Below are 17,545 nucleotides of genomic sequence, written 5' to 3' on the forward strand. Positions count from 1 at the left end.
AAAGAATAAATGTATACTGTACATGTCATGCACTACAGTCAACACCTTATCAATCCATTTTTACTCTACCCTGTGAAATCAAGGATCAAAAAACTTGTGATGATTTTTTTTCTTTATGTTGTGCTGGTCGATATGGCAGTTGATAAAGGGAACTGGATGAAAAGCCTGGGAACAGTTACAGTTAAGCGGTCAGTATACAAAAATATCTGACCGCTTAATGCTGCAACAATTGTATTCATTTATAATGTGGAATTTCAGTTTTCACAACACTGAATGTAACTGCTTGAGATCCGTAAGAGATAATTTACACAAGAAACACAGAGACTTAGGTACAGTCCCAGACCTCCAGACGTCCCTTGCAAAGAATGCTGTCGAGGTGAGCTTTGGCTCGGGCTAGTTTGGGCTGTGAATGTTCAGTCAAAGGAGTAGAATTCTTCAGCAGGGACATGTTCTCCAGCAGACATTCCTCCAATAGAGCTTCAGCCAGCAACAGTGTCCTGAAATCATCTACAGACAGAGAGAGAGGGAACCAGGGTAAAGTTTGAAAGGAAAGCTGCTTAAAAATATGATCTTTTTTTTTTTTTTTACTATTCCATTTGGTGCTGCTAGTGACACAGAAATGACATTCTTCATCTTTAAAGGTGCTGTAAGCGATTTTAGTGTTCTGAAGCTTTCATGTGACTGAGCTGTTGAATTAGCCACACCCCCTCATTCCAAACCCCACCCTCCAAAGATAATTTTGAGACCAAAACCAAGCAAAAGAGCAGCATTGTTTGATCCTGCGGCTGTCAAATTCAACAGTGGCACAATAGCGCCCTCAACTGACAAACATTATGAATCATAGCCTCAATGATCCGCTTCAAAGACAACACTAAGAGAACGAGCAAAATGATTGACAGGTGAAAAACGTCAATGTCCGCGGTCCGCAGACACATTTTTGTTTGCTGTTTACAAAGTCTACAGCTGTCACAGAGATGGGTGAGATATCTCAGGACACTTATTTCATTAATATCTATAAGGGAGTAGGAACATTTTTTACATACTTTTCCATGAACGAAATCGCTTGCAGCACCTTCAAGGGTAAAGAATAGCATCATGTACAGAACAGCAGAACTGCAGTGTAGATGTGATTATTTTATCATGTCGTAATTTTTCATTCAACATTGGACCTTATCATGACAGAATGGCATGTGCTGATAAACATGCCATCACATAGATTGCATACTAATCTACAGCAGTGTTTGATCAGGTTTAGAGAAGTACAGTATGTGTTTGCTCAAATTTACAGTCCTTCTGGGAGGTGCTTCAAAAATGCTCTCTTTGCCTTTATGCATATTTTGTATAAACACTGTGGATGAGGTGCTTCCTGTTTGGTCCAACCTCTAACTCCCTACTGAATCCAGACTTAAATTATGTCAGATCTGTGATTGACATTTTCCTTTTCATGAAAGGCTCAACAAACCAGGCTGACTTAAAGTCCTTACTGTAAGACATTGAAAAGTCAACAAAACACAAAATTCTGTGGCCCCCTTTTAATGAGTAATACAGAATTTGTTTCCCACAGGGAAATTACTGTCTGAATGCTTGCGGTGGCAAAACCAGACTCGCTGGGTCGGAGATCAGATTTGGACAGTAGTGGGAGTGCCATGTGTTAACCACTGTTGATATAACAACAGTACAATTGGACAGAATTTAAGCAGTATGACACCTTACCATTGTTGACTTTAGCAAAGTGAGCACTCTATATGAGATTGAGAAAGAGAGAGAGAATGGGTGTTTCACACTCTTAGTCTTAAAAGAATAGCTCGCCCTAAAATGAAAATTCTGCCATTACTGATGTCCAAGCTGCTCTTGTATATACAACGATAGCAATTAATGACCAGGAGCTGCCAAGATCCAAAAAGGCCAAAAAAGCACCATAAAAGTAGTCCAAACAACTTGTGCGTTATATTCCAAGTTTTCTGAAGCCATACGAGAACTTGTGTGAGGAAGAAAACATTTTTTAAGTCGAAATCTTCTGAAAATTATGCTGCCTGCACCTAGCTCTCAAATCTCATTCAAGCTTGCGCACATTCAAAATTGGTGCGCAAGATTTTCAGTGAATAACGACTTAAATTTCACTCTGTTCCTCACACAAAGCTATTGCATGGTTTCAGAAGACTTGGAATATAATGCACTTAAGTCAAATGAACTACTCTTGTGGCTTTTTAGTCTTTTTGGAGCTAGACAGCCACTGATCACTTTAGCTTTATGAAAAGGAGCAGCCTGGACATTCTTCTAAACATCTCCTTTTTAGTTTCTTAGCTGCAGGATGCCAAGTCTCCATGAAGTTGGCTTCTAGTGTGCGTTTCTATTTGGCAGTTTCCAGCTGTGTTGTATCAGTCAGAACATTTACACACATTTTAAAAGTTTGATTTCAGTCAGAATAAAAACAATAGTTCTTCTTTTTAAAATGTCATGTTTAGTCCGACAGAAATCGCACCAGTCTGTTTTTGCGTAGTCATTGCGATCAGTAGCGGATTTAGGCATGGGCGACATGTGCAGTTGCCCAGGGTGACATCTTGCGGTGGGGCGGCAGGAGGCACCCACACTCCGCCACTGAGTTTAGACTTTGCACTGAAAAAAGACGTGCCACTGAAAAATCTTAGCGCAATGACATATTTTTCAGGAAAATAGCAAATTGCGCTTTGAATCACTTCATTAACATACAATACACCCACAGTTTGCGTGCATACACCCACAGATAGCGCAAACATTCCCACCCACGACCACTTGCGCTGGCACAAAAATTTCCCTTAGAATTAGCACTCTCATGAAAATTGGATAAGACGTAGCACACGGTCGAAGTGCGTAGCACTGCGCTTAGCACAGTCATGAAAACAGAGCACAAAGACTGTAACTTTACTATGCAAAAACCCGCAGTAGTTCAATTATAACTGTGCATGTGTACTGACTGTCTGCATTCTTATTGGCAGTAGCTGTTTCTCATTTGCGCAATGACCACCAATGTCACTGTCACACGTCACTGCAAATCACTGAAAATAAATGACTTCTGATCGCTTTATCACCATCTATGTGAACGCCCCTTTCCACGGACTACATAAATAAATAAATGTATGGATGGAATGACAAGATGGTAAGTAAATAATGACTATTCCTTTAAGACCAGTAGAAGCCTCTACCTGTATCGACTAAAGGCTGTAACAATTTACACCCAAAGAGAAAGAAGTTCATGTGAGTTTGTGGAAGTTATCAGTTCACACTAGAAAACACATGACCAGAGTTTAACAGAAAGGTGCAAAGTTCATGCGGAACACAACACACACTCATCTGGGTCTCTTCTATCTCTATTTTGTGCACGCGCACTTACCATCCTCGTGCACTCGCGCGGCAGTGAGCTGCTCCACTAAAGACGGGATTTTGTCCCACTGACACTCGGCACGGCAGCGCTCGACCTCCGCCTCTAAACGGTACTGAGAGAAGGAGAGACGCGATGACATTCCGCCGAACTCCACCGACACCAGCGGAGTGACAGCCGACTGTCAACGGAAAACTCACTGAGCATGTGCAGATATTACAAACGAAGAAACCCATTTCAATTATTGTATTGATCATTTCTGTTAATAATTTTAATATTAGCTTCCTTTGTTCCCTGTTTTAGCACCCGTATGGCATTGAAAATACATCAACATACATTAAGGGTTCCCACACATATTTTGACAGATTAATTTCCATATTACCTCTCCATTGACTTTTCATGTCGTTTGTAATTACCGGATGAGGTTTCATAGAGGTTTTACACACGAAGAGGAAAACCCAACCAGTGATACATATATCTTAAAGTTGAGAATAACTAGAAAATGTCATATTCACTACTACCATTACGACTTGTTTTTATTTTATTTATTTCCATGAGTTTTCCAAACCTAGAAATCCGAATATTCCATGATATTTCCAAGACAGGTGAACCCTGTTGTCATTAAATAATGTCTCTTTTAATACGCTTTCTGTTCTATACACTCAGTTGTTGATCAAAAACAAAAATTAAAAAGATTTAAATCTAATCACTCATAGCATGAATGTTAACATGCGCATATTTACAGACACTTTTTACAGAAATGCCGGTTTTCTTAAAGAGACAGTACCGGTTTTAGCTCGTGTTCAACAAATCAATGTAAATACTTGTAAATAGCACAAATTATGCAATTAAACAATGAACATGTATATGAGCAATGTCCAGTGCCAGTTCATCTTGTTTCCAGTCTTGTGTGCATGTTTTCCAGTCGGTCAAGCTGGTTGGTCCCATTTATTATTCCCATCCCTACCTCAGTCTGGTCGGTCCTGTTTCTTATTTTCCCTGCCTCAGCCTGGATTATATTTCCTTTGTTTTTTCCCCTTTGGGGTAGTTTATGTTTCCCCATCGTAGGAGGTTTATGTTGGATTTTGTGTTTTATTTTTTGTATTAAATAAACCATTATTTTTCACTCTGCTTTTGGGTCCTGAGCCTCTCAATCCATGACAAACATTATTAAGAATAATGAATAAATAAAATAAACTATTTTCTTTCTATTTTCTAAATATCCTGATGGTAGTGTTGTAAGAAACAACCCTACTCACAAATGCACTGTTTGAACCAAGAAAAAGTTCAATTAAGCCCTATAATGATAGCAAATTACAGCATCATGGAGTGATATTTTCAATCACCAGTGAAGACACAAAGAGCCATTGAACGAGAACAAAGAGAGAAGTTTTTTACTATTTAGTAAAGAAAAGTTAGTTTAGGAGTAGTTGAGAAAGTGCAGAATAATATTTACATTTAGGTAGTCTATCCATGGAAGTATTGTTTGATTCATTTTTATTAAATGTAAATGTTATGTTATTAAATGTTAAATGTTTTTAAACTCATTATAAAAAGGTTGTGTCGTGTGTATACATTAACATTACACAATTAATTAACATTAAAAAGTAACAATATTTTTACACCATTTTTAATCATGGTATATGTCAATTTCTACATGCACTAATCCAGTTTAATATTAAAAATGAGTAATGTAACATCCTTAAGAACTAACATGAACTAACAATGAACAATATTGTATGTATAAATTAACATAAACCAAAAATTCCAAGATGATGTGGGTCACGAGTGTTAAGAAACTACTAACAGTGTAAATGCACTTTAAATGGTCTTTTGACCTCTCTCTTTCAAAAAGCAAAGCCTTGTCCTTGAGCACTACGCCCTATTTCCCTGAAATCCCTCAACTGCTAGATGACTAAATCTATTTAACCAATTAAATCTTGTTAACTATTAGCTGGGCATGTTGTAATTGAATGATCAGATCAAGAGAGGGAGCTGCCTACATCATATTGTCTGGAATGAGACCAACAAGGAGTCTGTTTATGTAAAATATCGGCTAAATTCGATGCAAACATCTGCCACAGCATGCAAATGTTAATGAAATGAGCTTCGGACACCTGTTCAGGTCCTGATCACTCAGTTAAGACACTGGTGTCATCTTGTGGATGACTCAAGATATCACAGAAACTGATTTATTGAGTGCTAAAATCGCTTACATTGCCTTTAAAGGCAGCTATCATTAAGTAACTTGTGAAATGTAGGCATACTTATTTTCGAACGCCCAGCTGTCAAAATAATTTAGCTATTAACAATTCATATAGTCTAATAAAAACAATCTTCATCAAATCCATTTAAACTACTACATAGAGTACAAAATGTGCTACAGTTGCTGGGAGACAGTACGCACAAGGTTATACTAAGAGTCACATTTCTACGACATCCAGAACGCAATATAAACGGAACCTCCTGCCGTCGGTAAACAGACTTGGCCTTCTCATTTTCTCTGCAGAGGCTTGTCATGCAGCTGCGCGCAGTGAACGAGACTCGTTCATCCCTCTCTCTCTTTATTTATGCAGCACACAGACAGACAGCACTGCACGTGTGGATTACTGCCCAGTGCGCTACAGTCTGACGCAATATGACGCATTACTGAAATCCAATCAGCGTTCAGCTGTCGTTGCAAACCTATTTGCTCTTAAAAGTAAAGAACTTGTAAAAGTAAAGAACTTGTATAGTTCCTCATTTAAAAAGTATACCATTTGCTCTTACTGACTTTCAATGACACTCTGGAACAACACAAATGTACTTTTCTGCACGACCTATTTATTTATTTATTTATTAGATTTAATCTTGTATTTTTTTTTTTTTTTTAATGTTAATGTAATGGCAGTTTGATTTCTCAGTGGGTGATTTTTACAACAAAAAATAAATAAATAAATAAATAAATAAATAAAATAAACATTTTTTTTAAATAAATAAAAAAAATAAAAAAAAAATCATTTGGAAACTTTTTACCAGGACTTAAGCATTTATTTTTGGTACTTTACAAAAGACTTCAATTGATATATTTAATTGTTTTAGCTCCAGACCTGTGTCAGAAATTAACTTTTTATTCTTGTATATTTTTTAATGTTAATGTAATGGCAGTTTGATTTCTCAGTGGTTGATTTTTATTAAAAAAAAAAATTTACAATTAAAAATTAAAAAAATTAATAATACAAAAAAAAAAAAAAAAAAATCCTTTGGAAACTTTTTACCAGGACTTCAGCATTTATTTTTGGTACTTTACAAAAACCTTCAATTTATATTTTTAATTGTTTTAGCTCCAGACCTGTGTCAGAAATTTACTTTTTATTCTTGTATATTTTTTAATGTTAATGTAATGGCAGTTTCATGTTTCAGTGGTTGATTTTTATAAAAAAGAACAGATTTAAACCTTTGGAAACTTTTTACCAGGACTTCATCATTTATATTTGGTACTTTACATGTATAGATTTCATTGTTTTATCCCCAGACCAGTGTCAGAAATGAACCTTTTATATATATATATTTTATATATTCTAATCTTAAATCTGTTTGTCATCTTAATGACATTAAAACTAAACTTCATTAAACTATACAAACCCATTCTATAAATAATTACATGTTTAAAACAATGTTAATTTAAAGAAATCGTTCAGTAATAAACATAAACGCCTCCTGTGATGAAATGTAATAAAATAAATCTCTTGTGATGCATGCACATATACAATTTGACAGTGTTAGTGGACAAATTATATAAACTAGTGATATTTTGAAAAATGGTTTTACAACAATAAATTTGATTATATATTTTTGTGTACCTCTGGAACTTTAGAATTAAATAAAAAAATATATAAAACAATAACATAAAATAAAATAAAAATAAAATAAATGCTCCTTTAAACCCATGTTGTCCAATCAGAGTTTAGCTGTCGTGTCCATGAGGTGAAAGGTAGCTACGGCAAGCAAAAGCGGACATAAAGCGGCGCTGAATAAACATCAGCAGGAGAACTTCAGTACTACTCAACTGTGTCTGTACAAATAGTGCGAATATTTACCATAAGCTCTTTATATAGCAGGTGAGTACGTTTGCAGTTTGTTGTTGTTATAGTGTTGTAAAGAGTGTCGTGAGAGCGACAGAAAGCGTTCAAAGCTGCTGGTGTTGTTTGGATGTCTAGACTTCAGTTATGTTTGAAAATTCACGTCTGTTTGTAAGTTTTCAGCATGGTTCAGCGTTAATTATATTTCATGTTCTATGCTAATGTTTAAGTCAGTGATCTCCACGATCTCTTGTGACAACTGACTTTTTTCTCCGAAGTTCATCAAGATGTGATTCACATGTAAACAGGAATCAACAACGCCAGTTTTGATATAGTCCTGCTTTTCATTATACATGGATTGTGTAACCTGTTATTATGATTCTTAAAGTGTGTGTTTGATATCACTGTTAAAATGTCACTCAGTGATAAAGGGTGCTCCTGATGTTATGAAAGCAACTAGCTGCAGTGATGATGATGAATGGGGGCTGTTCATTTATTAACCGTATGATTTCAGTGTAATGAGATTTAAAGGAAGTTCTGGACAGCTCAGATTATGGGTCTGGTTCCTGCTTTGGTCCAGCTGCATGCTGTCTGTATGGTCCCATGGAGGACAGCATGGAGAACCTGCTGGTTCAGATCAAGTGCATCCACCAATCACCCGACTGGACAGAAACATGGTTCAGGATAAAGAGTGAGTAGCTTTTGCTTTCCTTTAAATGGATAGTTCACCCAAAAATGTCTCTCATTCTCTCATTATTTACTCACCCTCATGATATTCCAGATGTGTATGACTTTCTTTATTCAGCAGAACAATGGACAAATATCTTAGCTCAGTAGGTCCTTAAAATGCAAGTGAATGGATATTTCTCTTTTGAAGCTCCAAAAATCACCGACAGTCAGCATAAACATCATCTATACGACACCAGCTGTTAAATTAATGTCTTCCAAAGTGACACAATCGCTTCTGGTGCGAAAGAGATCAATATTTAAGTACATTTGAACTATAATCCTATGCTTCGGGTAAGTTTCACAAGAGGGTGGAGTCCACTGCGTTGCCATGATACCGAAGTGATCTCACGTTCTTCACTCGGTTGAGACATCCAGGATAAGCACACAAATGCAACATTGTGAGAAAAGAAAGAGATAAATTCAGATCTTAACCAACTGTATCTTAACTGTACTGTACAGCGTTCCTCCTCACTTGTTACCAGCCCTGATCTTCCGGCTGCGTCAGTACTCACTTGTTTTAAATGCCAATGTGATTATGTCACAAGCGCGTACTGCTACTCACTGGAAGCATGATTTAGAGTAAAAAAAAAAAAAAGTACTTAAATATTTAGCTTTTTCGCACCTGAAGCGATCGTGTCACTTTAGAAGACATTAATTTAACAGCTGTTATCGTATTGATGATGTTTATGCTGACTGTCTGTGGTTTTTGGAGCTTCAAAAGAGAAATCTCCATTCACTTGCATTTTAAGGACCTACTGAGCTAAGATATTTTTCTATTTTTCTTCAAATGTGTTCTGGTGAAGAAAGTCATACACACCTGGGATATCATGAGGGTGAGTAAATAATGAGAGAATTTTCTAAAAACTAAAGCTGTGAATGAAACCAAAGAAACAAGTGCTTACATGAAGTTCCTTTTTAAAATGTACTCGCTGCCAAATGACCTCTGCACTGGAACAGCCTGTCCAGGGGACGCTGACATGCTCTGAGGTGTGACATGCAAAACTCCATCTAAAACTATGATAAACAATGTTTGCTAGTTCTTTATAACTATTATGCATGCTGCCTTTATGACCTCATATTAATTGAGAGTATTGGAGTATTTTAATTGCAAAAATTTCAGTTTAAAATGAACTGGATGATTCTCAATTCCTGTCACTTTTTTAATTTCCTGGTCATATTTAAACCCAAATCAATAATAATAATAATAATAATAATAATATAATATAATGTGTATATGTTTGTATATATATATATATATATATATATATATATATATATATATATATATATATATATATATATATATATATATAAAAATACATAATACACCGATCAGCCACAACATTAAAAGCACCTGTCTAATATTGTGTAGGGCCCCCTCATGCCGCCAAAACAGCGCCAACCCGCATCTCAGAGTAGCATTCTGAGATGATATTCTTCTCACCACAATTGTACAGAGTGGTTATCTGAGTTGCCGTAGACTTAGTCAGTTCAAACCAGTCAAGCCGTTCTCTGTTGACCTCTCTCATCAACAAGGCATTTCCATCCACAGAACTGCCTATCAATGGATGTTTTTTTGCTTTTGGCACCATTCGTGGCATGATTGTTGGTGCCGGACGGGCTGGTTTGAGTATTTCTGTAACTGCTGAGCTCCTGGAATTTTCACGCACAACAGTCTCTAGAAATTACCGCTCTGTACAATTGTGGTGAAAAGACTATCATCTCAGAATGCTATTCTGAGATGTGGTTTGGCACGAGGGGTACCTACACAATATTAGGCAGGTGGTTTTAATGTTGTGGCTGATATGTGTGTGTATATGTATATGTATATGTATATGTGTATATATACACTGTATATAGATATAGATATATAGATATATAGATATGACATGTCATGAAATAGAGGCTCCATTTAGGATCATTAAGATTTTTTGCATTGTGACTTTACACTCAAAACATACTTAGGATTTATGCATTTCAATTTCATAACTGAATTGAGTAATCTTTAATAAAATAAAAACTTAATATTTTAAGACTTATTAATTTAATTTTACACAATTCAGTTTGATGGAATTTTATGAAATTGAAGTGTATAAATCTTAATTATAGGCATATATATATATATATATGCACTGGCAGCCAAAAGTTTGGAATAATGTACAGATTTTGCTGCTTCGGAAGGAAATTGGTACTTTTCACCAAATTGGCATTCAACTGATCACAATGTATAGTCAGGACATTAATAATGTTTACAATATGAAAACATTTTCAGAACTTCTTAAACTACTTCAAAGTGTTCTCATCAAAAAATCCTCCACGTGCAGCAATGACAGCTTTGCAGATCCTTGGCATTCAAGCTGTCAGTTTGTCCAGATACTCAGGTGACATTTCACCCCACACTTCCTGTAGCACTTGTCATAGATGTGGCTGTCGTGTTGGGCACTTCTCACGCACCTTACAGTCTAGATGATCCCACAAAAGCTCAATGGGGTTAAGATCCATAACACTCTTTTCCAATTATCTGTTGTCCAATGTCTGTTTCTTTGCCCACTCTAACCTTTTCTTTTTATTTTTCTGTTTCAAAAGTGGCTTTTTCTTTGCAATTCTTCCCATAAGGCCTGCACCCCTGAGTCTTCTCTTTACTGTTGTACATGAAACTGGTGTTGAGCGGGTAGAATTCAATGAAGCTGTCAGCTGAGGACATGTGAGGCGTCTATTTCTCAAACTAGAGACTCTGATGTACTTATCCTCTTGTTTAGTTGTACATCTGGCCTTGCACATCTCTTTCTGTCCTTGTTAGAGCCAGTTGTCTTTTGTCTTTGAAGACTGTAGTGTACGCCTGTGTATGAAATCTTCAGTTTTCTGGCAATTTCAAGCATTGTATTGCATTCATTCCTCAAAACAATGATTGACTGATGAGTTTCTAGAGAAAGCTGTTTCTTTTTTTGCCATTTTTGACCTAATATTGACCTTAAGACATGCCAGTCTATTGCATACTGTGGCAACTCAAAAACAAACACAAAGACAATGTTAAGCTTCATTTAATGAACCAAATAGCTTTCAACTTTGTTTGATATAATGGCAAGTGATTTTCTAGTACCAAATTAGCAATTTAGCATGATTACTCAAGGATAAGGTGTTGGAATGATGGAAATGGGGCCTGTCTAGATTTGATAAAAAATGACTTTTTTCAAATAGTGATGGTGCTGTTTTTTACATCAGTAATGTGCTGACTATACTTTGTGATCAGTTGAATGCCACTTTGGTGAATTAAAGTACCAATTTCCTTCCGAAGCAGCAAAATCTGTACATTATTCTAAACTTTTGGCCACCTGTGTGTGTGTGTGTGTGTGTGTGTGTGTGTGTATGTGTATATACAGGTGCATCTCAATAAATTAGAATGTCGTGGAAAAGTTCATTTATTTCAGTAATTCAACTCAAATTGTGAAACTCGTGTATTAAATAAATTCAATGCACACAGACTGAAGTAGTTTAAGTCTTTGGTTCTTTTAATTGTGATGATTTTGGCTCACATTTAACAAAAACCCACCAATTCACTATCTCAAAAAATTAGAATATGGTGACATGCCAATCAGCTAATCAACTCAAAACACCTGCAAAGGTTTCCTGAGCCTTCAAAATGGTCTCTCAGTTGGGTTCACTAGGCTACACAATCATGGTGAAGACTGCTGATCTGACAGTTGTCCAGAAGACAATCATTGACACCCTTCACAAGGAGGGTAAGCCACAAACATTCATTGCCAAAGAAGCTGGCTGTTCACAGAGTGCTGTATCCAAGCATGTTAACAGAAAGTTGAGTGGAAGGAAAAAGTGTGGAAGAAAAAGATGCACAACCAACCGAGAGAACCGCAGCCTTATGAGGATTGTCAAGCAAAATCGATTCAAGAATTTGGGTGAACTTCACAAGGAATGGACTGAGGCTGGGGTCAAGGCATCAAGAGCCACCACACACAGACACTACAGTTGTCGTATTCCTCTTGTTAAGCCACTCCTGAACCACAGACAACTTCAGAGGCATCTTACCTGGGCTAAGGAGAAGAAGAACTGGACTGTTGCCCAGTGGTCCAAAGTCCTCTTTTCAGATGAGAGCAAGTTTTGTATTTCATTTGGAAACCAAGGTCCTAGAATCTGGAGGAAGGGTGGAGAAGCTCATAGCCCAAGTTGCTTGAAGTCCAGTGTTAAGTTTCCACACTCTGTGATGATTTGAGGTGCAATGTCATCTGCTGGTGTTGGTCCATTGTGTTTTTTGAAAACCAAAGTCACTGCACCCGTTTACCAAGAAATTTTGGAGCACTTCATGCTTCCTTCTGCTGACCAGCTTTTTAAAGATGCTGATTTCATTTTCCAGCAGGATTTGGCACCTGCCCACACTGCCAAAAGCACCAAAAGTTGGTTAAATGACCATGGTGTCGGTGTGCTTGACTGGCCAGCAAACTCACCAGACCTGAACCCCATAGAGAATCTATGGGGTATTGTCAAGAGGAAAATGAGAAACAAGAGACCAAAAAATGCAGATGAGCTGAAGGCCACTGTCAAAGAAACCTGGGCTTCCATACCACCTCAGCAGTGCCACAAACTGATCACCTCCATGCCACGCCGAATTGAGGCAGTAATTAAAGCAAAAGGAGCCCCTACCAAGTATTGAGTACATATACAGTAAATGAACATACTTTCCAGAAGGCCAACAATTCACTAAAAATGTTTTTTTTTATTGTTCTTATGATGTATTCTAATTTTTTGAGATAGTGAATTGGTGGGTTTTTGTTAAATGTGAGCCAAAATCATCACAATTAAAAGAACCAAAGACTTAAACTACTTCAGTCTGTGTGCATTGAATTTATTTAATACACAAGTTTCATAATTTGAGTTGAATTACTGAAATAAATGAACTTTTCCATGACATTCTAATTTATTGAGATGCACCTGTATATATAGATATATATATATATTATAAGCACATCTGATGCTCCCCTGTACCGCTTCCGGATGTTTTACTTTAACTATTCTTATTGTTTCATTAACAGACATTTTTAGTGTACTACAGTTAAATAGATGCTGTTGCACAATGTTTTTTGTTTTGTTTATTAAAATCATCAAAAGTAAAAGTTAGTAACAAGAAAGTACTCCTATGATGTAGAAATACTTTAGTAATTTAGTTGAAAAAATTTTGTTTTATTCTTTTCACCTTGCGGTTATGAGAATTGGGGTATATTGTGTGTAACTGTCATGATGTAAAAAATAATGTTACAATGTAAAACGTCTTAATATAAAGATTTAATATAATAGGCTTCATTTTCTATTGGCAAAGTATTCTTTTGTTTCTTATCATTTTGGATTAAAATAAGACCAGGATATTTTCTTGACAGGTTTCGTGAGAATACTTAAAAGAGATGGTGACAAGTTACAGGACCTAGGATATATAATTTTCTCTGTTATATACATATCAATTTTGATGTTGATAAAAAAAAAAGTCCATGGACACATTATTTGTCAACTTCCTCAAGATGTTTATCTGTCTTTAATAAATAACATACCATGAATGCAAAGGTTCTAAGGTCATATTTGATTAAATTTCTGATAAGTAACTAATAAAATCTTTGGCCAACTTCCAATTATTGTTGTTCTTTATCTAGTGGCATAGACCGACCATTGGTCTCCCTGTTCTTTAGATATAATGTTGATATAATACCATCATATAATTTAATTATTGCAGATAAGACATACACTACCGGTCAAAAGTTTTGAAACACTTACTCATTCTTTATTATAATTTTTTTTCACATTTTAGGTTAATAGTAAAGTCATTAAAACTATGGAATAACATAAATGGAACTATGGGAATTATGTTGTGACTAAACAAAATCCAAAATAAATCAGAACTGTGTTATATTTTAGCATCTTCAAAGTAGTCACCCTTTGCCTAGAATTTGCAGACATGTACTCTTGACATTTTCTCAACCAACTTCTTGAAGTATCACCCTGGGATGCTTTTTAAACAGTATTGAAGGAGTTCCCATCTATGTTGGGCACTTATTGGCTGCTTTTCTTTATTATTTGGTCCAAGTCATCAATTTCAAAAACGTTTTTTTTTTTTATTTTTTTTTTTAAATTAAATTTTAGTTTTATAATGAAATAAATTAATATGGTGGCACAATTATGATTTTGTCTACAAAACTAATTTCAATCATTTAAGCATACACCTTCAGATCAAAAGATTTTTAAGATCATGAGAAACATTTCAGTCAAGTGTTTCAAAACTTTTGACCGGTAGTGTACACAATCTGAATTCTGAGTTTAAATGAAAATGTATTTTACCTTGACAGATTTTGGAACTGACATTGTACAGAATTACAAATCATCCACTAGGGCACAGTTCTTTGCCACATGTGATTAATCTCAAAATGGCTAATTGTTTGGCAGATTAATCGACGTGGGCTGTGTTTCCCAAAAGCATAAGTTGATCGTAGGTGCCATTGTTTTTTTTTGACAATTGTTTCTACGATCTACTTAGGCTTACGATATTTTTTGGGAAACGCAGCCCTGGCTGATATATCAGTCTATCACATATTGGAACTTTTTTCTGTCCTGTTTTAGCCACATCATGGAGCACTTAGAAGGGGTGATTGAAAAACCAGAGTCGGACATGACACCTCAAGAGCTGCAGCTTCACTACTTCAAGATGCACGACTATGATGGCAACAATCTGCTGGATGGACTTGAGCTTGCCACTGCCATTACTCATGTGCACAGGGAGGTGTGTGCTCTTAAGCCCCTGATTCAATCACCTCTTACTTTCTGCTTGAATTTATGATGTATATAGTGGTCCCAAAACGTATTTGGACACTTAAGCTACACTTAAAATCTATTATCATTTAGAAGCTAACATACATATTTTTTGTGAAATGTTTTGCTTGAAAACCATGCTTGCATTATCGTTCTTTAAAATAAATGCTGCTTGATTTCATATTTTGTGCCTAATGCCATGACATAGATTTTTGACATAGAAGTGTTCACCCAAAAATTCTCATCATTTACTCCCCCTCATGCCATCCCAGGTGTGTATAACTTTCTTCTGTAGAACACAGACAAAGATTTTAAGAATATCTCCGCTCTGTGGGTCCATACAATGCAAGTGAATGGTGATCAGAACTTTGAAGCTCCAAAAAGCACAAAGGCAGCATAAAAGTAATCTAGACAAATCCAGTGATTAAATCAATGTCTTCTGAAGCTATCCAACTGGTTTTAGGTGGGAACAGACCAAAATGTACCCACAAAATGATTAAATTGCTTCAGAAGACATGGATTAAACCACTGGAGTTGTATGTATTACTTCTAAGAGGCCTTTGTATGGTTTTTGGAGCTTCCAAGTTTTGGATCCTGCTCACCTGCATTGTATGAACCTACAGAGCTGAAATATTCTTCTAAAAACCTTCTTTTGTGTTCAGCAGAAGAAAGTAAGTCATACACATGTGGGATGGCATGAAGGTGAGTAAATGATGAGAGAATTTTCATTTTTGGGTGAGCTATTCCTTTAAGTTTTCAAAATACTTTTTGGGGCCACGGTATGTCAGTTATCTGGTTCTTGTACGTGTAAACCTGCTGGGAATTATTATGCAGCTACCAAGAACTACTGTTCCTCACTCCACATTTGCACTGTAATAGCTCCCATGCTAACTGTACAGCACATATGAAGAGATAATGAAAAGGTAAAGTGGCTAAAATAACATAATTGGGGATTTTATAGTCTTCTGTCATTTGGCATGTTGTTTTGATTCTCACATATTTATAGAGCACATTTAACCATTTCACGATTATCTGTATTATTTATTTCTTCTAATTCAAAAATAATAAATGTTGTCATCTGGACTTGGTTTCTAGGAAGGGGGAGATAGTAGCCAGCCAATGAGGGAAGAGGATCTCATTAACCTCATTGATGATGTCCTCCGAGATGATGATAAAAACAATGATGGCTACATTGACTATGCAGAGTTTGCAAGGTCTCTGGAGTAAAAGAAGACGGGAACAGCCACCGCCTTACTGTGAATGCAGTTTACCTCTGATGTACAAATAAATGGCACATTCCTTCATGTGTATGCAGTTTGATAGTCACAGTGTATTCATACTCCAGTGTAACCAGTTTAAACAAATAAAATGAAAGTGTCAGGGTCATGTAGAGACATGAGATGTGTTTTATTTTATTTTTTTGCCATCAGTGTTGCACTCACAGCTGTACATCTCTTGTCAGAATGGACCCTTGATGCATAAACTGCCAATTAATACACTGTCAACAATCAGATGTTCTGTTACATAAATAATAAATGCTTTGCAATGACACTCTCATGCAAAGCTTTTTGCTAAATGAAGCTAAATGGGACATAATTGCTGCTCTACTGATGAAGGCAAACATATGCGCTTTCTGCCTAAAATGAAAATCTGTTTTACTGGCATTAGTCAATTCTATTCAAAATGATCCGACAGTTTTGTGAGCTCCTAACATCTACCTAACTGATTTTACCAATCACTGTGCAATGTGCCTGTTTGGACCTGTAAGGCTTGATTGTATCCTATGGTAGCTCTGATCTTTTGTTGCTGATGTTACTTTGGTTGATTTTAAAACAGATACCAGAGTAGAGCATTGCACACATTTGAAATATATTTGAGTGGGTGTTTGGAAATTCTTACATAAGGAAAAGCTCAGGTTCAGAAACTGATTTGCAGCTGGTTACAGGCGTTTACCCCCTTAGGAGAGGCCGAATGTAAATGTCATATTTGTTCATTTTACACAAATGTTATTGGAAAAACTATTCATAAAATAGCAACAAGAATGGTGTTTGACTTACAGCACAGTAAATGTATTTCTACCAAATCTGGAAATAAATACTGATGACTTTGAATAGAAATGTAATTAAAACCACACATATGCTCCATTGTACATTTAATTTGTTATGCAAACATTTGTTTTCACATGTTTATGGTCCTTAAAGCCCTTATTTAAACATGTCAACAACATGTTCATTGTAAATTGAATCTAGAGTATTTCATAATAAGCCACTATTAAATGGTTATTGTTTTGAAAAAGAAATCTATACAAATGTCATTATTTTGTGTAGGTAGACATAGCAATAATTGAGAAAACATGTTCAGTGTTTGCAGCTATAATAAAGAAAATGTCAATCTTGCTTTGTCATTGAAAAAGCTTGTGTAGCTTCTTGTACAAAAAGGAAGATACGAAAAAAATAAATAAATTATAACATAAATTTGTTATGGCTTACTGTACGGTGGGGTCCAAAAGTATGAGATAATATTGATTTTTTATTTTATTTTATTTAAACCACAAAATAAACTGGAAGCTTTAAAATTTTGAACATTTTAAAGG

At 35.8% G+C, this 17,545-nt stretch overlaps 2 protein-coding genes across 2 annotated transcripts in view; one reads left to right on the forward strand and one right to left on the reverse strand.

The window, feature by feature from the left end:
- The window catches only part of ttc7a (tetratricopeptide repeat domain 7A), a 49,033-nt gene extending 45,510 nt beyond the window's left edge, over positions 1–3,523 (reverse strand). Inside the window, exons 1-2 of the mRNA XM_051651191.1 lie at positions 3,371–3,523; positions 344–507 (exon numbers count right to left, since the gene is read on the reverse strand). Coding sequence (XP_051507151.1) covers positions 344–507; positions 3,371–3,500 — 294 coding nt within the window. The 5' untranslated portion in view covers positions 3,501–3,523. The remainder of the gene's footprint in view (positions 1–343; positions 508–3,370) is intronic.
- Positions 3,524–7,324: 3,801 nt separating this feature from the next.
- Positions 7,325–17,418, forward strand: mcfd2 (multiple coagulation factor deficiency 2, ER cargo receptor complex subunit). The gene is made up of 4 exons (XM_051651192.1): positions 7,325–7,458; positions 7,934–8,110; positions 14,764–14,923; positions 16,048–17,418. Exons 2-4 carry the CDS (start codon positions 7,938–7,940, stop codon positions 16,177–16,179), a joined length of 465 nt encoding a protein of 154 aa, XP_051507152.1. The 5' UTR covers positions 7,325–7,458; positions 7,934–7,937; the 3' UTR covers positions 16,180–17,418.
- Positions 17,419–17,545: the final 127 nt, after the last annotated feature.

Source organism: Myxocyprinus asiaticus, chromosome 23 (assembly GCF_019703515.2).
Source record: "Myxocyprinus asiaticus isolate MX2 ecotype Aquarium Trade chromosome 23, UBuf_Myxa_2, whole genome shotgun sequence".
Taxonomy (NCBI): Eukaryota; Metazoa; Chordata; class Actinopteri; order Cypriniformes; family Catostomidae; genus Myxocyprinus; species Myxocyprinus asiaticus.

Coding starts and splice junctions, on each gene's coding strand:
- mcfd2 (XM_051651192.1), top strand. CDS start 7,938: ATGAGATTTAAAGGAAGTTCTGGACAGCTCAGATTATGGGTCTGGTTC. Junction 8,111..14,763: donor AACATGGTTCAGGATAAAGA/GTGAGTAGCTTT, acceptor GTCCTGTTTTAG/CCACATCATGGAGCACTTAG. Junction 14,924..16,047: donor TTACTCATGTGCACAGGGAG/GTGTGTGCTCTT, acceptor CTTGGTTTCTAG/GAAGGGGGAGATAGTAGCCA.